The sequence below is a fragment of the Nicotiana tabacum genome, chromosome 10 (assembly GCF_000715075.1).
Source record: "Nicotiana tabacum cultivar K326 chromosome 10, ASM71507v2, whole genome shotgun sequence".
NCBI classification, from domain to species: domain Eukaryota; kingdom Viridiplantae; phylum Streptophyta; class Magnoliopsida; order Solanales; family Solanaceae; genus Nicotiana; species Nicotiana tabacum.
In genome coordinates, this window is record NC_134089.1 from 154,321,399 (window position 1) to 154,342,800 (window position 21,402).

At 40.7% G+C, this 21,402-nt stretch overlaps 1 protein-coding gene across 1 annotated transcript; it reads left to right on the plus strand.

Annotated features, from left to right (window-relative positions):
- The first annotated feature begins 8,112 nt into the window (after positions 1-8,112).
- Positions 8,113-9,044, plus strand: LOC107813182 (uncharacterized). Its single transcript, XM_016638411.2, has 2 exons — positions 8,113-8,330; positions 8,528-9,044. Exons 1-2 carry the CDS (start codon positions 8,113-8,115, stop codon positions 9,042-9,044), a joined length of 735 nt encoding a protein of 244 aa, XP_016493897.2.
- Positions 9,045-21,402: the final 12,358 nt, after the last annotated feature.

Consider the following 21,402-nt stretch of genomic DNA (forward strand, 5'->3'; position numbering starts at 1 on the left):
CTTATCTTTGCATGAGACTAAGCTCTATCTCACATCTTGCATGAGGCTAAGCCCTGCCTCCATATTTGCATAAGGCTAAGAATTGCCTTCTCCTTGCATGATACTAAGCCATGTCTCCAATCTTGCATGAGGCTAAGCCCTGCCTCTCATCTACATAAGGCTAAGCATTGCCTTCTATTTGCATGAGACTAAGCTCTATCTCAAATCTTGCGTGAGGCTAAGCCCTACCTCCATATTTTCATAAGGCTAAGCATTGCCTTCTCCTTGCATGAGACTAAGCCCTGTCTCCAATCTTGCATGAGGCTAAGCCCTGCCTCTCATCTACATAAGGCTAAGCATTGCCTTCTCTTTGCGTGAAACTAAGCTCTGTCTCCAATCTTGCATGAGGCTAAGCCCTGCCTCTCATCTGCATAAGGCTAAGCATTGCCTTCTCTTTGCATGAGACTAAGCTCTGTCTCCAATCTTGCATGAGGCTAAGCTATGCCTCTCATCTGCATAGGTTTAAGTATTGTATTCTCTTTCCATGAGACTAAGACCTGTCTCAAATCTTGCATGAGGCTAAACCCTGCCTCCGTATTTGCATAAGGCTAAGCACTGCCTTCTCATGGGACTAAGCATTGTCCCTCCCTGCATAAATGTTGCTCTATTCTTGGAACCATCTTCTTCTCTCGGGCTAAGCTCTACCCAAACTCCGTGCAAGACTAAGCTTTGTCTTGCTATCACTTTTAGTATCATATCTCTGCACTTCATGGGATGGCATATAGCCAACCTGTCCAAAGGCGTCATAGTCTGAAGGCATCATCCTCATAGCCTGAAGACACCATGTCATGGCCTGAGGATCTCTCAATGCTTGCACATCATTATTCAAAGGTGTCATGGTTCAAAGGCACCATCCCCATGGCCCGAGAACATCAGTTCATGGCCTGCGAATCTCCTATCTTACAATTCATGGCCTGGGACATCATAGTCTAAGGATGTCATCCGCACTGTCCAAAGACAATCTTTCATGGTCCAAAGGGAATTTGCATCATCTATATACTCGCATGCATTGTGTTTTAAGTTTTGCATGTAATCCAGGAGGTAACCGTTCTTCAAATAGGAGCAGCCTTAGCTCCGGTTTCTGCTCATGCCATTTTTCACTTTGCCATTATAACCTATTCCCATCAATTACCCACCTTACTCTGTGATATCCAGAAATCTACCCTATAATCCCTTTGTTACACTCCAAACCTATAATCATAACTCTATCCGACATCACCCTTCACAAAAGAAATTTTTGATGAAACTAGCTACCATTCCTATAACAACTCTATCAGTTTCATTCACCGTTGGGTCCAGAACTACACATGGCCTGATTCATGTAAAACTAGGGATATGTAGGCAATTCAGAGACCAGGGTTCGTCCTTTATTTTTTCAAAACACCCATTCGGTCAAAATCGGTCTTTATTTCTTTACCCGAAAATTGATACCCAATTTTTCCCTCATATATTTTAAATATGCATAAATACTTTTAAAATATTGTACATGTATTTACAAACATGCACAAGTATTTTACAATTTTTTCTACAATTTTTTAAGGCACTAAATCTATTTATTTTTGTATTTTTTAATTACATAAATGTTCAAAACTATCCCTCATATTATTTTATGATGATTTAATCATCATTTATATTCATATGAGTATTCAAATGTTTTAATTACATTTGCATTTTTAAGACTATAATTGCATATATTGCAAAATAGCCCCTACATATGCATAACTATATTATCTATACAGAAAATGAATTTTTATATTTTTATAATATTAAATAATTATTTTAAATCACTTTCATGCATGAAAATCATTTTTTATCATTTAATTAGCTATTTTTAAAATTATTTTAATGGGTATTTAACAAATAGCCCCTAATTTATACCCAAAATCGGATCCACCCAATCCAATTCAATTAAAAACCAGGCCCAAATCTACCCAGGCCAAACCCTAAAGACTTCTACCTGGCCCCAAACCCCTCTAATTTTGGTCGTTGATCACAGAGATCAACAGCCACCATTCATTCTTTCCTTTTTTATTCAAAATGACCCTAAACCCTAATCATTCCTCTCATTCTGTCGTCACTCGTTTCCCTCACCCCTCCAATTCTCTGCCAACTCACCCAAACCCTAATCGCCGTCAGCAGTGGGAACCTCCCTTCTATGGTGTTTTCGTGCATTCTCCGACCACCACCGGTCTCCTATACCCTCTGGCTGTTTGATTTCATGAGTCCTTGAGAAGATCTCATGGAAATCCAACATGTTCTGGCTTGAAAGTTGTTTACCGGACTGTCTCAGGCCACTTTCGTTTGCGAGTATGGATTTCCTCTTGTTTCTAGTACGAATCCATGGGTTTTTGATCGATTCTCTTCATCTCTACTATTTTTTAAAACCATAGTTTCACTACTGTTCGAATTTTCTCAGATCTTTATAGATCTGAAGTGATTCGAGTATTATTGGGTGTTTTCCTTTAAAAATCTCTTGGTTCAATTAATTATTTCAACTTTGTTTACTCTTTCTGAAATTAGGGTTCATCCCAGACTTTTCTTCAAAGATATTTCTAACTTCTCAGTGTTTTTATTATTTGTTTTTTCGCTATCTTGACTAATTTTCGCATGCATGCTCAAACCTTAGATGATTTTGCGTGTTATACTGATTTCTTCGATTTTGTTTCGATATTGTGTTTATCTTCGTGAAGCAGTCATATTAACATATTCTATTTAGAGACCTAAATGATTTTCCCTGTTAAAATCAGTATTTTGTGGAATTTTTTACTTGATTGATTTCTGTTAAGGATCTGGACGATCTTCTTTCTTGTTAAAATCATAACCCTTCGGGGATTCTTACTTGGTTGATTTCTATTTAAGGATTCAAATAATTCTTTCCTATGAAATCAGTACTCTTTGAAGATTTTTACCGATTGTTTCCTATTAATTGCCCTGTTAAAATTAGTGTGTTAGGATTTTACTAGCTTCCTTATTTGTGACATGCTCCCCTATTTTTCTTACTTGCCTTAATTAGTCGACAGTACTTTGGGGATTTTTACTGACTCCCTACATGGTATGATTTTGATTCATTGCCTTAATTGAACCCCCTCTAATGACCGTTAATTGACTATTCCCCAATTAAAGGGGTCTTTCCCGGACATCCCTATAGAAATTAATTCTGTGATTGGTTGATTGATCCCTAATTGATTGAACTCTAATTCTCTTTACCTTATTTGTTCTACTCCCTAAGTGTTATATATACACTCTCATTCTGCCTCTCAAACACATGAACAATAGTTCAAACACACACACACATAAACTTTCTCTCATGTCTCTCTCTACTACTTGTGTTCATTACTTGTCTAGCCGGCTGAAATCCAAGGCTAGACTGTTGAATCCTGCCTACTTTACCTTCTGTTTTTGCTTCCTTTACTGTTATGTTCCTACCTCAATGTCATTATGAAGTTAAAATCTATGTGCTCCTTGTTGCTTCGTTTCTGCTAAGGCTATATCTTTTATGTACTAGTGTAACTACTGCCTAGTTAACTCTGTTTACTACCTGATCAGCATGTCTAAAGTTTCACTCTTCTTGTTTATTGTCTTAAGTCAGCATGTTTACTTTAGTTTAAGTACTTCATCTTTCATGTTTACTTCCTCCAACCAGCATGCTTTGTGTCTCAGACTTTCATGTTATGTAATTAACTTCAATTGGCATGAATAATTCTGTGTAGTAGACCCATGTCCTCAGCATAACTATTCCTACATTCAGTCTCTGTGCTTTACTATCTATTACTTCTTTAGCATCAAGTATGACTTTCCTGTTACGACTCTAAATCAGTAGTCTATGTTCTAATGAATGCTATGAATTTGGTTGTTGGTTGTCAATCAGCCCCTGCTTGTTCTATGTACTTGTTGTTCAATATACTCTCCCTTGTATCCTGTTTATGTGTTTCTGATTGAAGCTTTCTGTGTTCCCAACCCCTGATCCCTATCTTCAAAATTGCTTGTCCTCACCTAGAGTTAATTAACAAACTGAAGTTGAATCTAGGCAATATGGCATTGTTGTTTGTTGAACCTTTCTTTTCCAGAAATGTTTTCAACATGTTTTCACCCCCTAATATGTTTTCTAAACTATTTATACACCTAAAGTATTTTTCACTCATAAACATTTTACTTCTATACTATTTTCCTAAGGTTATTCCAACTATGTCAAGCACTCTCACTCCTACTCTTAGATTACTTAAGATTCTGCCCCTCCAGTGTGCGTGCTGCCTAGGAATCCATGAGATTCCTCCGAACTCTAGCACACTGGGGCTGGCCCTTCCACTCTGCACATAATCGCTTCTTCATTTAAAAAGATCTTGGTGTGAGAATTGCCCGAGGTCCCTAAGGCCCTTGGGAACTTTGACGCACCAGGATACTTCCTCTTGGACACTATGAGATTATGGCATTTTGGATTGTTTGAAGTCCTAGAATTTCCAGGTTCACTTTGGGCCTCTATTCAAGCTCCATATAGCATAGTTTGTTCCTTCTGTAATTCATATGATTTGTAATAATTTCCTTGTAAACAGATATTGGGATATTAGTAAAATTGGGAGGGATTCTCATATATATTTTGTTGGGAACGGGTAGATACCATGCCTATAGGGTTTAATCAGTTCCTACACTTAGAAACCATGCCTATAAGTTATTGTAACGTTTGTCTAATTAGTGCATTTAGATACCATGCCTATAGGTGCTAAAATCAATCCTGCATTTTAGATATCATGCCTATAAGTTTTAAATCAATTTCTGCACTTAAAATTCATGCTAATAGGATTTCAGCATATTTAGCACTTAGAAACCATGCCTATGGGATTTAAAATCAATCTTGCATTCTAGACACCATGCCGGTAAATTTAAAACCGGTCCTTGCATGCCAACAAGGTTTAAATCAGTTCTCTGCATGAAAATAAGGTTTTAAAACTAATTGCTGCATTTTGATGTCATGCCTATAAGATTTTAGAATGAATTTCTGCGTTTAGCTACCATTGTCTATAAGTCTAAAATCAATCTCTACACCTAGACAGCATGCCTATAGGATCTAATGAACCAAACTGTCTGCTAAAATTGTTTACTGGTTTATTGTACGTCTGATTAATGACTTGATACCATGTTCATAGGACATCACTGACACACGCCTAGGCAAGCCTATAGGGTGACTAAAATCCTGTAAACTGTAAAACTGTGCTTTTGTTATTTGTGAATTGTCCAGATTTAGCAAGCCTTAAAATCAGTAGGCAAACTGATTAGGTCTCAATTGCTTCGCTTTAACACAATGTTGCATATATTCTATTTTCTCACCTATATATCCTGCTCTAGGACCCTTTGAAATATCTGAAATCTTGTTGTTTGAGACGTGTTATTGTCTGCTCGCGTGAGAAGGTAAAAGTGAGTCTTTAATTACCTCTTTATGTGAATGTCCTATTTGTCTTTGCTTGTCGCTTAGATTTTCTCCTTTTAAACACCTTAGGAGAGTCTAAAACTGTCTTAATTAGAGGTCCTAAACACCTCCAGGGCCATAAGGAAGGGACGGGTAATGCACGCATAGAGTACGTTTGCTTAGAATTGCTTATGTAACCACTAAGGGGAGGGTAATTGGGTAGTAAAGGATATGATGATCTGTGCGCTAATGCTATGTGTAGCACCCCAACTTGGGGACGATTACCAAGCATTGTACAGAAGTGATCATGTAGACTAAAAAACTTAGGACCCCTCTTTACTCCTTGTTTTAAATATAATATCAATTTGTCTAATTTGCTTTATCTATTTATAAGACTAATTCACATAATTTGAGTTCGGTCGGGACCCACCGTTGTGGACCACGAGGGGTGCCTAACATCTTCCCCTCAAGGTTATTTCGAGCCCTTACCCAACCTCTGGTAACGCAAACAGGTTTTATGAGTTGCTTGCTTTAGGTGCCCTAACGCACCTTAAATTCGTTAGGTGGCGACTCTTCAAATTCCGTACCCAATTCCCAAAAGGAAATGAGTTATTCCCTATGAATGTCGAAACTCGGACCCCGCCACAAGACGAAAGAAGGGGGCGCGATATGGGGCAGGTATCTTTGTTTTGTATTGGGCCTTAAAACTTGGCCCAGTTCGGTCTTAAACAAATAGCAGCCCCAATCTCTTTTAAACTTCCAAATTAACCAATTAAACTAGTGGCCTCTATTTTGGCCAAGCTTTTCCCCATCCCAAAAGTGTTTTTTTCTCAAAAAGCATTTTTTTCTCAACTGAGGTGTTTGGCCAAGCTTTTTGGGGAAAAAGTAATTTTGGGAAGAAGCAGTTTTTGTGAAGTAGAAAAAAGTAGCTTCTTCCCAAAAGCAAAAGTAGTTTTGATTTTTCTTCTTACCAAAAATACCCTTAGCAAAATATGATATATATCAAAATAAACTTAATTATTTTAAACTTAATACTTAGAACTGGATATTATATTATTGAACTCTCCAAATGCATAAATATTTCTTTTTATTTTTAGGATAACTTTCTAATATATGGTGACTTTTAAGATGAATGCTTTTATATTTGTTAAATGATTTTTTGATATATTTAAATCATCTTGAAAGAATTAGAGTATTTTGTAATTTATTTTCATGTTTTACTTAAATAAAATGAAAATTTTAATTATTATCTTTAATAGTAAATTATTTATTTATTCATATAATATTAACTATAAAGTAAATCTCTTCATGTCCTTATTCGTAATTTAAAATTTATTGAAATATTCAAAATTTACGGCTCTTTCTCTCTCACTCACTCTCCTCGCTCTCCCTCTCTCGTCTTCGGCTAACCACCGGCGAGTCAGCCGGCGCCGGCAGCCAGCAGGCAGGTAGGCCCTCCTCCTCTCTCATCCCTCTTTCTCCTCTCGTCCCCCCTTCCCGTTTTCTCTCTCTCCCCTCTTATTTTTCTTTACGTTCCCTACCCCCCACCGTAGCAATCTCACTCGTTGTGTCGGTGACCCCTCTTTCTTTCTCCTCCCTTCTTTCGGTCTTCTCTCCTCCTTCTCCCTCCTTTATCGTCCTTCTCTCTACCCCATCCCCTTTTGGTCGATCTTTTAGCCCTAGTCCTAATAGAGTTGCCCTCAGGTCGATGACCTCCGGCCGGTGACTCCCCTGGTTGCCCTCTCTTCTCTGCCCAAGTCGCTCCCACTCCCCACCCCCATTTTCTTCCATTTGTGTTTGACTCTTTGACTCACTAACCCTCCCCGTTGCACTCATCGATGGTCCGCCTCCTTGTTTAGTTGGGCAGCCCGGGTTTCCATAGAACTAAACAGGTGCTGCGGTGACAGGTTGACAACCCCTTCCCCCTATTGGTTTTGTGGTAGTTGTGTAAAATTTGTCACTGAATTAGCTGCAATGGTTAAAGATAAGCGTGAAATGTACTGGCAGGCATCGTAAAATAGCCATGGTTTGGTGTTTGCAAAGGCTGGTGGGAGTTAGAAGGACGTACGTCAGATTCTGCGACCTCGAATGGGCACCAAGTCAAATTTCCAGGTCCTTTCCGCGGGAATAGATACCTCATGCTTTCCTGTTTCTATCTTTATGCTAGTTAATTTGTTGCCTATGGTGTTAGCATTAGTTTAATCATATTATTAGCGTGTCTGTGTTTGCATCATGTTATCTTTAGTTGGGGTCGTTGCCTATTCGGTGTTAGTATTTTTCAGTAGCTTGTCGTAGGTATAGTGGTTGTGGGCTAGGATGTAGAGTAAGGTCATGTACTTGGGGGGTGCGTAGGGTGAGGTAGGGGTTAGGGGGTGGGAAGGCAGGCAAGTGGAGGTAAGGGGAACAAGGGAGCTTGTAGGTTGAGGATTAGGTCATGGAACATAGGTATATTGACGGGTAAGTCAATAGAGTTGGCGAAGATTCTCCAGAAGAGGAAGGTCAATATAGCTTGTGTCTAGGAAACTAGGTGGGTAGGATCAAAGGCTAGGGATACGAATGGGTATAAGTTGTGGTACTCTGAAGTCGTGAAGGGTAAGAATGAAGTGGGTATTTTAGTAGATAGGGATATTATAGAGTCTGTGGTAAAGGTTAGGTAGGTGAATGATAGACTAATGTCTGTCAAGTTAGTGGTTGGAGATTGCACCCTTAATGTTGTTAGCGCTTACGCGCCACAAGCGGGCTTGGATGAGGAGGCTAAACGACACTTCTTAGGATCAAAGGCTAGGGATACGAATGGGTATAAGTTGTGGTACTCTGAAGTCGTGAAGGGTAAGAATGAAGTGGGTATTTTAGTAGATAGGGATATTATAGAGTCTGTGGTAAAGGTTAGGTAGGTGAATGATAGACTAATGTCTGTCAAGTTAGTGGTTGGAGATTGCACCCTTAATGTTGTTAGCGCTTACGCGCCACAAGCGGGCTTGGATGAGGAGGCTAAACGACACTTCTGGAGGGGTTGGATAATATAGTGCATAGTATTCCACCTGCTGAGAGGCTTTTTATAGGAGGAAATTTCAATGGTCATATTAGGTCGTCAGCTGGTGGTTATGTCGAGGTGTATGGCGGTTTTGGCTTTGGGGTTAGAAACGGAGGAGGAACCTCACTATTGCAGTTCACGAAGGCTTTCGAGCTGATGATTGCGAACTCTAGTTTTTCGAAGAGGGAGGAGCATCTGGTGACTTTCCAATGTATTGTGGTGAAGATTCAGATTGATTATTTCCTCCTCATAAAGTATGATAGGGGGTTGTACGAGGATTGCAAGGTTATCCCAGGTGAGACCCTCGCTACGCAGCATAGGCTCTTGGTTATGGATGTCGGTATCATAATAAGGAGGAAGAAGAGGGCTGCTTGTAGCAGACCAAGGGTCAGGTGGGGAGCCTTAACTAAGGATAAAGCTCAGAAGCTAGAGGGGAGGTTATCGGCTATAGGAACCTGGAAAAGTAGTGGGGACGCAAGTGCTATGTGGATGATGATAGCGAACTGTGTCGGAGGCGGCGAAATAGGTGTTAAGGGTCTCGAAAGGTTTCTTGGGCTGACACAAAGGTGACTGGAGGTAGAATAGAGTGGCCCAAGCTAGAGTGGAAATGAAGAAGGCATTGTACATGAAGTTAGTAGGGAGTACAAGGGATTAGGAGATGAGGGCGAATAGAGAGAGGTATAAGGTAGCAAGGAAGGAGGCGAAGTTAGCGGTTATGGAGGCTAAAACTACAGAATTTGGTTTGTACGAGGAACTGGGGGAAAAGTCGGGGATAAGAAGTTATATCAGATGGCTAAGGTGATAGAGAGGAAGGCTCGAAACCTGGACCAAGTGAGGTGCATCAAAGATAAGGATGGTAGAGTGTTGATAGGGGAGGCTCAAATTAAGCAGAGATGGCAGACTTACTTTTATGGACTTCTGAATGAAGAAAGGGACAAGGATATTGTGCTAGGCAATCTGGGGCATTCAGAGAGTCTCTGAGACTTTGGGTATTGTAGGCACATTAAGTTCGAGGAGGTCGTAGGGGCTATGCGTAAGATGAACATAGGCAGAGCGACCGGGCCAAACAAAATTACGATTGAATTTTGGATGTGCATGGGTAGAGTAGGCCTGCAGTAAATGATTGGGTTGTTTAATATTATTTTCAGTACAACGAGAATGTCGCATGAGTGGAGGTAGAGTATGGTGGTACCGTTGTACAAGAACAAAAGTGATATCTAGTATTGTAATAACTATAGGGGTATCAAGTTAGTTAGTCATACTATGAAAGTTTGGGAGATAGTGGTAGAAGTAAGGATGATGAGTACTGTGTCTATATCTGACAACCAGTTCGGGTTCATGCCAGATCGTTCGACTACAAAAGTTATCCACCTTATTAGAAGGTTGGTGGAACAGTACAGGGATAGAAAAAAGGATCTCCACCTAGTGTTTATTGGCTTGGAGAAAGCATATGACAAGATCCCTAGGGAGGTTCTCTGGAGATGCCTGGAGGCAAAAGGTGTGTCATTAGCTTACATTAGAGCGATCAAGGAAATGTATGATGGAGATAAGACTTGGGTTAGGACAATGGGAGGCAACTCGAAGCATTTTATGGTTGTTATGGGATTACACCAAGGATCTATGCTCAGCCCATTCTTATTTGCCCTGGTGATGGGAGCACTGACACACCATATTCAAGGGAAGGTGCCATGGTGTATATTATTCGTTGATGACATAGTTCTGATTGATGAGATGCAAGGCAGTGTTAATGACAGGCTCGAGGTTTGGAGACATACCCTTGAGTCTAAGGGTTTCAAGTTGAGCATGACTAAGATAGAATATCTGGAGTGCAAATTTGGCGCCGAGTCGGGGGAAATTGGCATAGATGTGAGGCTTGGATCACATGTCATCCCTAGGAGAAGTAGTTTTAAGTACCTGAAGTCGATTATCTAGGGGGAGGAGAGATCGACGAGGACGTCACACACCGTATAGGGGTGGGATAGATAAAATTGAGGTTATCATCAGGAGTCCTGTGTGACAAGAAAGTGTCGCTATTACTCAAAGGTAAGTCCTATAGAGTTGTGGTTAGACCGGCCATGTTGTATGGGCCAGATTGTTGGCCGGTTAAGAACTCTTATATTCAGAAGATGAAAGTAACAGAAATGAGGGTGCTGAGGTGGATGTGCGGGCATACTAGGATGGATAAGATTAGGAATGAAGTTATTCGGGAGAAGGTGGGTGTAGCTCTTATGGATGACAAGATACGGGAAGCGAGGCTCAGGTAGTTCCCGCACGTGCAGAAGAGGAGCCATGATGCTCCTGTGAGGAGGTGCGAGTGATTGGCCTTGGCGGGTATGAGAAGAGGTAGAGGGCGACCTAAGAAATATTAGGGAGAGGTGATCATATAGGACATGGTGTTGATGCAGATTTTCGAGGACATGACCCTTGATAGGAAGGTGTGGAAGTCGAGCATTAGGGTTATAGGTTAGGATGTAGTCGAGTCTGGGATGAGGCTAGTTTGATAGGGTTGGCCTTAGACTACTAGTGGTTAATGTTGTGTTCACACTATCCTTCCGTTGTGCATAGCATCGAGGCTTATTTTCTGGTTTTGTTATTGCATTTCAATTATGTTCTAATTCTTATGATGTTGTTATTATTTCTTTGGTTTTTATTTGATGGTACCAATATATAGTCCCTTCTTTTCTCGTCTTTTCCGCCTTCTTGAGCTGAGGGTCTTTCGGAATCAGCATCTCTACTCCTTCGGGGTAGGGATAAGATTTGCATATACACTACTCTCCCCAGACTCCACTTGTAAGATTTTACTGGGTCATTGTTGTTGTTGTTGTTGTTGTTGTTGTTGTCCTTATTTGTAATTTGGTACTTAAAAGTACTTTTTGAAAAGTTTGGCCAAACACAAACTATTGCTCAAAAATACTTTTTAGATTGATTAGCCAAACACAAACTACTTCTCTCCAAAAGTACTTTTTTTAAAAACATTTTTCAAAATAAGCAGATTTTTCCAGCTTAGCCAAACATGCTACTAATTTTGCAAGAACTAACTACTTTTTCACTTTTTAAAAATTAACCAATTAATGCATAAACTATCAAATTAAACTAGTTGATTAATCAAAACAACTAATATATTATTCTATTATTTTTTGTTTTGTATTTTAACAAAAATGCAACTACATGCTGTTAAAAACTAATAATGCAATTAAAGTCTAAAAATAGTACAAATGAAAGGTAAAATATTTTATGGGTGATTTTTTTATTTAAAAATATTCCTAATAATGCAAAAATGCAAGTAATCTAATGATGCTATAGAATGCAATCAAATAAACAAACAAAATTCCTAAAATTCTTTCAAGAATAATAAAAAAACTATTTTGAATATTTTAGGAGTAATTTCATATATGGGACGAAAACTTCGTGCTCTCAGATATGTCAAACAAACTCACGTGTTTATGTTTAGCAAATTTTCCGTTGCAAATATCAATATGAGCATATATCTTCTGATATAACACTCTGCTTTGAGTTGAACTACTTCAACTGACACAAAATCATATTAAGATGACCATAATTTTGTTTTCCTATCTACTAATTTGTGACTGAAGGTGTTAGTTGTGTCATTTGTGTGACTGATAAATATCTTGATTTCTTATAACCGTGGTTTTCTTTTAATGATTAGTTTATTACTATATCATTTTGCAAAATCGAGATAACTTTACGATCGTTTGTCTGTTTCAATAGAAGATTGGTATATTTAAGATGACATGGATGGTTATAGGGGAAGGCTAATTAGGATGAGACTATGTTGACCCTTAAGATTTGATGTTTATCATATGACATGTATGCTACTTTGATACTTAGTGTTGCTCAACCATCTCTGTGCGAAGCATGTTCCAAAGATTAGATTGATCATTTCACCTCAGCTCAAGCTGGTCTAAGTTTTTCCTCTCCAAATGGTCTAGTTAATCACCATTACAGCTCAGTTTTCTTGCCCGTTCAACAGAGTAATTTCACTAATGCCCAAGGAGTTTAAGATTTAACTCATGTATTATTGGAAAATTAGAGTCCTGTTGACATTCGGCTGGAGTAGTAGTTTAATTCTTAGAAAAATACTTTCCCTGTTCTCCAGCTTGACTGACTTGAGCATTTTTTCATATATTGATGCTCCTGTGCTGTTTGTTGTTGTTTCTCCTGTGAGTAAGGGTGCCAAATGGGCGGGTTGAGCTAATTTTGAACGGGTCAAAATGGGTTGAGTCAATAAATAAACGTGTCAATTACCCGCCCGAAAGTTACTTGAGCTGAAATAAATGAGTTCAACAATAGGCAAGTCAATGACTGACCCGACCTTGGACGAGTTGGATAGGCCATCTAATGAAAGAATTCGCTACTTCTTATTCCCCAGCTTTAGCCAAAGAAGTCTAGATCTCTTCTGGTTTTTGTCAATTACCAAAATTGGTTGTTTACAACAATCAATTAGTTGTAAGACTAAGAAAACTATTTTAATCAGAAAAATAACAAAATCAAGTAAAATAATTTAAACGAAGCAAACACTTGAATAACTCACTCATTTGCAGTAAACCTCGTGTTTTTGTCTGCATATCACATGTCACGACCCGAATTTTCTCACTGTCGGGATCGTGATGACGCCTAACATTGTACTTGCTAGTCAAGCCAACGTTACAGAATATTTTACCTTTTTCTTTTGCCTTTTAATAATTTACAAGTTAACAAAAATAAATCAGCAGAATAAATGCGGAAGAACGGAATTTAACAAATTATCTTAATACAATTAACGAAACCGCAATAAAACTCCACCCAAAACTGGTGTCACAACTCACGGATGGTCTACGAATACTACAAACAATGGTCTGAACAAAGAAATGTACATCTGTTTCGAAAGTAGATAAACAAAAAAGAGATAGGATAGAAGAGGACGCCAAGGAATGCGGATGTCTGCAGGACTACCTCGGGTCTCCACTAGACTGAAGGCAGCCACCCAAGCTCTACTCACAAGGTCTGGCACCGAGATCTGCACAGAAAGTGCAAAGTGCAGTATCAGTACAACCGACTCCATGTACTGGTAAGTGTCGAGCCTAACCTCGGCGAAGTAGTGACGAGGCTAGGACACAACAACCAACATAAACCTGTGCAGTTAATCAGTATAATAACAGAGTAACAAGTAATAAAACTAAGCAGGAATGAACGGGAAGAGACAACATGTTATAGGGGTTTCAACATAAAGAACTTCAGCAGTAAAGGAATTTAAACAGTTAAAACACTTGAACCGATAACAGCAAATGGACACAGCAAACAGAAAATGCACGGCATCACCCTTCGTGCTTTTACGCTCAATCCCCACCATGCAATCAATAATAGAAATGTGCACGGCATCACCCTTCGTGCTTTATCACTCTTCCTCACTATATAAATAATAGAAATGTGCACAGCATCACCCTTCGTGCTTTATCTCTCTTCCTCACCATATGCATCAATAGAAATGTAAATGTGCACGCAAATCGAGGAAAGGCAAAAGGAGGTTTTTAAGGCCTCGGAACACATATTTGACTTCAAAAATAAGATATGACCTTTTGGGTTATCACATTCTCCACCTCTAAAATAACCGTTCATCCTCGAACGGACATAGAAAAGTACCAGAGTCAGTGAAAAGATGGGAATATCGGCTCCGCATATCAGACTTGGACTCCCAGGTAGCTGCATCGACAGGCTGACCTCTCCATTGAACACGAACCGAAGGGTAACTCTTCGATCTCAACTGACGAACCTGCCGATCTAGAATAGCTACCGGCTCCTCCTCATAGGTCAAGTCCTTGTCCAACTGGACAGTGCTAAAGTCTAACACGTGAGATGGATCCACGTGATACTTCCAAAGCATAGACACAAGAAACACTGGGTGCACAGCTGATAAACCTAGCGGCAACGCAAGTCTGTAAGCCACATCTCCCACTCGATCAAGGGTCTTAAAATGCCCGATGAACCTTGGGCTTAGCTTGCCCTTCTTTCCAACTCTCATCACACCCTTCATGCCGACATCCGAAGCAACACTCGCTCCCCGACCATGAATGTCACATCACGAACCTTATGGTCGGCATAACTCTTCTGCCTGGACAGAGTTGTACGAAGCCTATCCTGAATGATCTTAACCTTTTCCAAGGCATCCTGAACCAAATCTGTACCCAACAACCGAGCCTCTCCCCGCTCAAACCAACCAACCGGCAACCGACACCGCCTACCATATAATGCCTCATAGGGAGCCATCTGGATGTTCGACTGATAACTGTTGTTGTAGGAAAACTCTGCTAATGGCAAGAACTGATCCCAAGAACCTCCAAAGTCAATAACACATGCTCGGAGCATATCCTCCAAAGTTTGAATAGTTCGCTCAAACTGTCCGTCCGTCTGAGGATGAAATGTTGTGCTCAACTCGACCTGCGTACCTAACTCACATTGTACTACCCTCTAGAAATGCGAGGTAAACTACGTACCTCGGTCAGAAATGATAGACACAGGCACACCATGAAGACGAACGATCTCATAGATATAAATCTTTGTCAACCGCTCATAAGAATAGGAAACTTCCACAGGAATGAAATGCGCCAACTTAGTCAGCCTATCCACAATAATCCATACTGCGTCAAACTTCCTCTTAGTCTGTGGGAGTCCAACAACGAAGTCCATAGTGATACGCTTCTACTTCCACTCAGGAATCTCATTCTTCTGAAGCAAACCACCAGGTCTCTGATGTTCGTACTTTACCTGCTGACAATTCAAACACCGAGCTACATACGCAACAATATCCTTCTTCATACTCTTCCATCAATAATGTTGCCTCAAGTCCTAATACATCTTAGCGGCGCCCGGATGAATAGAATACCGGAAACTATGGGACTACTCTAGAATCAACTCACGAAGTCCATCCACATTAGGTACACAAACTCGATCCTGAGTCCTTAAAACTCCATCATCTCCAACTGTAACCTGCTTGACACCTCTGTGTCGTACTATGTCTCTAAGGACAATCAAATGAGGATCATCATACTGCCGACAGAGGCGGATTTAGGATTTGAGGTTGGCGGGTGCCATAATTTCCTTTAATGTATACTTTGTAATGACTAATACGAAATTTGTTAGAAACGCTTAATCGATTTTTTTGAGTTGATTTGGGTCAACCTAATAGGTATTTTTTATTTAAAAATTACATCTCAAATATAAAAAAACAAACGTGGTTAGAATTTTAAAATAGGATCACGCCTTTATTATAACAACATAAGTAAAATCAATATTTTCACTAGGAAATTACATCTTTTCTGTATATTAAAAATTAATTTACACAAGTAAGATAACATCTGAAAGAGAATTACATCAATCAGAATAAGAAATTTAAAAAAATATTTTTCATAGATAAATTATACCCCATAAGCATAAATTAGATAAACTACAATTTATCATAAATCACATATTTTTTAAGTAATTCTTACGAAATTATTATAAAGTGATTTAAATTATATCTACCATTGCATAAAACAAATTTTTATGATATAACAAAAAAGATAAAAAAAAAAATTGATCTCAATCCAAAATTCTCATTAAGACCCAAGTTTTTCGGATTTGAAAGAAGAAAACTCATAAATTTAATTAAGAGGATTGCTTATTTTATATAATTTTAAAGTTTAGGAGTCTCTTTTTTGAGTGTTCTTGCTAGAGATCACATACAAAATAATAGAATAGAGAAAAAAAATATAAAAAAAAAATAATAAAACGACAATTAAAAATTCGGTGGTAGCCGAAAAGGAAAATGACTAGGACAAAAGGAAATAAAAGCACAAAGAAAAGAGAAAGTCAGACAAGGTTCAAGATAAATTCAACTTGAATTTTACACACAAGAAAAGCTTTCAAAAAGGTCTATCAGTCATGGCACCTTTGTCTAGTTTACGGTTGCGGGTGGCAAGATCAGATAATTAACCTAATTTAAGAAAATCTCAACATAGGTATATAAAATATTTATCATCTTACCGGGTGCCATGCCACCCCTTCTTGAAGGGGTTGATTCGCCCCTGACTGCCGATCTCTGATATGCTCAAATAATGAGGAACGAGCGACTGTGCAAGCTAGAACACGGCTGCGCTCAGAAACATCCAACCTCATGAACTGATTGGCTAAAGCCTGAACATCCAAAGCAAGCAGTCTCTCACCGATTGGAATATACGCAAGGCTACCCATACTGGCTAACTTCCTACTCAAAGCATCGGCCACTACATTGCCTTCCCAGAATGATACAAGATAGTAATATCATAGTCTTTCAATAGCTCCAACCACCTCCTATTCCTCAAATTTATCTCCTTCTGCTTGAACAAGTATTGGAAACTCTTGTTATCCATGAACACCACACATGACACGCCATATAAATAGTGCCTCCAAATTTTCAGCGCGTGAAGAATGGCTGCTAGCTCCAAGTCCTGAACTGGATAATTCTTCTCGTGAATCTTCAACTACCGCGAAGCAAATGCAATAACCTTGCCATTCTGCATCAACACCGCACCAAGTCCAATACGAGATGCATTACAATATACTGTATATGGTCATGAACCTGTGGGCAATACCAACACCGGCGTCGTAGTCAAAGCCTTGAGCTTCTGAAAGCTCGCCTCACACTTGTCCGACCACCTGAACTGGGCACCTTTCTGGGTCAACCTGGTCATCGGGGCTTCTATAGATGAAAACCCCTCCACAAACCGACGGTAAAAACCCGCCAAACCCAAGAAACTCCGGATCTCTATAGCTGATGTGGGTCTAGGCCAGTCTTTAACCGCCTCAATCTTCTTAGGATCCACCTGAATACCTTCTGTTGATACGACGTGAACCAGGAATGCTACTGACCTCAACCAAAATTCACATTTCGAAAACATAGCATACAGCTGACTGTCCCTCAGAGTCTGAAGAACAACTCGAAGGTGTTGCTCATGCTCCTCCCGGTTGCGGGAGTAGATCAAAATATCACCAATGAAAACAATCACAAAGAAATCCAGATAAGGCTTGAACACTCGGTTCATCAAATCCATAAAAGATATTGGGGCATTTGTCAAACCAAATGACATCATTAGAAACTCATAATGCTCATACCGAGTGCGAAAAGCTGTCTTAGAGACATCGGATGCCCTAATCCTCAAATGATGGTAGCCAGATCTCAAATCAATCTTCGAAAACACCCTAGCACCCTGAAGCTTATCAAATAAATCATCAATACTCGGTAATGGATACTTGTCCTTGATAGTGACCTTGTTCAGCTGCTGATAATCTATATACATCCTCATCGACCCATCCTTCTTCTTAACAAACAACATCGTCGCACCCCAGGGTGAGACACTAAGTCTAATAAAGCCCTTATCAAGCAAGTCTTGCAACTGTTCTTTCAATTCTTTCAACTCTGGTGGAGCCATATGATATGGCGGAATAGAAATGGGCTGAGTGCCCGGAGCCAAATCGATGCAAAAGTCAATATCCCTATCGGGTGGTATCCCCGACAGATCTGCAGGAAATACCTCTGGAAATTCACGAACAACTGGCACAGAATCCATATAAGGAACCTTAGTACTAGAATCACGAACATACGCTAAATAAGCCAAACACTCCTTATCGACCATACGTTGAGCCTTCATATAAGAGATAACCTTGCTGGTAGAATGACCAGGAGTCTCGCTCTACTCCAATCGAGGCAACCCCGACAATGCTAAGGTCACGATCTTGGCGTGACAATCCAATATGGCATGATAGGGTGACAGCCAATCCATCCCCAAAATGACATCGAAATCCACCATATCGAGGAGTAGGAGATCTACACGGGTCTCAAGATCCCCAACGACAATCACACACGAATGATAGGACATGATCTACAATAATAGAATCACCCAACGGTGTAGACACATATACAGGAGCACCCAAGGAATCACGAGGCACAATCAAATACGCAATAAAATAAGATGACACATAGGAGTATGTAGACCCTGGATCAAATAGAACCGAAGCATCTCTACTGCAAACTGAAATCGTACCTGTGATAACTACGTCGGAGGACTTAGCCTCATGCCTGGCTGGGAAAGCATAACATCGGGGTTGGGCCCCACCATTCTGAACTACATCCCTAGGACGGCCTCATGCTCGCTAGCCTCCACCTCTAACACCTCGACCCCTACCTCTAGCTTGCTGAGCGGGCGGTGGAACACCCGGTGCCGCAATCATGGCTCGAGAACCCTGATGTTGAGAACTGCTCGAGGCTCGAGGGCAAAATCTAGCAATATGCCTCGTATCATCACAAGTATAACAAGACTTCGGTTGCTGAAACTGATGACCCTGAAACTGACCCTGACAGCTTGGGTAACAACCCTGAAAACTCTGGAGCGGAGGTGCACTAATAGGAGCTGGTGGTACACTGTAGGGTAGCTGATCAGAATTACTGCATATGAGAACCACGGCCACCTGGAGCACCGTGAGAAGCCTGAAGTGCTGAATGAAACGGCCTAGGAAGATGGCCTATACCAAAAGAATCCTTGCCTCCAGCGAGGCACCACTGAATCTGCCAGAATGACGAGGGCTCTTGTCAGACCCCTGACCGCTCCTCTAAGCTAGAACCATCTCAACCCGCCTGGCCACATTGGCCGTATCCTGAAAAGAAATCTCGCTCCCTGTCTCCTTAGCCATCTACAATCTAATAGGCTGAGCGAGTCCCTCAATAAACCTCCTCACCCTCTCTCTCTCGGTGGGGAGTATAAGAAAAGCATGACGGGCCAAATCAATAAACCTCATCTCATACTAGGTAACAGTCATAGAACCCTGCTAAAGTCGCTCGAACCGCCTGCGCTACCCCTCTCTCTAGGTGACGGGAAGGAACTTCTTGAGAAATGGCTGCGAGAACTGGTCCCAAGTAAGTTGGTGACCCAGCTGGTCTAGCCAAACAATAATCTCTCCATCATTTCTTGGCGGAACCTGACAGACAAAAAGCAGCAAAGTCGACCTCATTGGTCTCCACTATCTCCATGTTCCAAAGAACCTCATGACAGCTGTTCAAACAGTCCTGGGAATCCTCTGAAGATGTACCGTCATAGGTAGTAGTGAAAGCTTGGTGAACCTGTCCAATCTCCACAAAGCATCAGAAGACATAGCTGCTCCATCACCTGTCAGAGCTACAACACTCGGTGGAACTACCCCAACTAGCTGAGCTGCTGGAGTCTGGAACTGGGGAGCCATCTACTCCGGGGTGCGAATAGCGGGAGTCTGTGCTCCTCCCCCAGCCTGAGAGACGGTTGGTGCTACAGGAAGTATGTCTGCCTGAGTGAAACTCTCCATAATGCCCACTAGACGGACCAGAGCATCCTGGAGTATCGGGGTAGCAATGAACCCCTCTAGAACCTGAGTTGGGCCCGTTGGAACGGTCTGGGCTGGAACTCCATCATCAAACTCTACCTGAGGCTCTGTCGCTGGTGCTGTTGCTCTAGGCTGAGCCCTACCTCGGTCTCTAGCACGGCCTCGGCCTCTGCCCCTCGTAGGAGCTGCCGCTGGGGGCTCGGGCTGCTGATCAGCTGATGAAGCGGTACGTGTTCTCGCCGTCTGCGAAAGAATAGATTAAAAGTTCAATGAGCATTGAGAAAGCAAATCACACGACAAAGAAGAATAGATGTGAAGTTATTCCTAAACTCTATAGCCTCTGGGGGATAAGCACAGACGTCTCCGTATCGATCCCTCAGACTCTACTAAGCTTATCCGTGAATTGTGAGGCCTAAGCAACCTAGAGCTCTGATACCAACTTGTCACGGCCCGAATTTTTCCACCGTCGGGACCGTGATGGCTCCTAATATTGTACTTGCTAGGCAAGTCAACGTTACAGAATATTTTACCTTTTTCCTTTGCCTTTTAACAATTTACAAGTTAACAAAAGTAAATCAGCGGAATAAATATGGAAGAACAGAATTTAACAGATTATCTTAATACAATTAACGAAACCGTAATAAAACTCCACCCAGAACTGGTATCACAACTCACGGACGGTCTACGAATACTACAAACAATGGTCTGAACAAAGAAATGTACATCTGTTTCGAAAGTAGATAAACAGAAAAGAAATAGGATAGAAGAGGACGCCAAGGCCTGCGGACGCCTGCAGGACTACCCCGGGTCTCCACTGGACTGAAGGCAGCCACCCAAGCTCTACTCACAAGGTCCGGCACCGAGATCTGCACAAAAAGTACAGAGTGCAGTATCAGTACAACTGACCCTATATACTAATAAGTGCCGAGCCTAACCTCGGCGAAGTAGTGACAAGGCTAGGACACCACAACCAACATAAACCTGTGCAGTTAATCAGTATAATAACATAGTAACAAGTAATAAAACTAAGCAGGAATGAACGGGAAGGGGCAACATACTATAGGGGTCTCAACATAAAGAATTTCAGCAGTAAAGGAATTTAAACAGTTAAAACACTTTAACCGATAACAACAAACATAAAATGCACGGCATCACCCTTTGTGCTTTTACTCTCAATCCTCGCCATGCAATCAATAATAAAAATGTGCACAGCATCACCCTTTGTGCTTTATTACTCTTCTTCACCATATGAATAATAGAAATGTGCACGGCATCACCATTCGTGTTTTATTTTTCTTCATCACCATATGCATCAATAGAAATGTAAATGTGCACGCAAATCGAAGAAAGACAAAAGGAGGTTTTTAAAGCCTCGGAACACAAATTTGACTTCTAAAACAAGAGATGACCTTTTGGGACATCACTATCACTTTTTTTATTTTCTTTTTTAATCCATCGCACACAGTCCCATCCAAGAGGATCAATAGCTTTCCCTTAATTGAAGGTGGAGATACTCAACCACCAGTGCAAACCTCATTTATGACTACCAAAATGCAACTTCTGA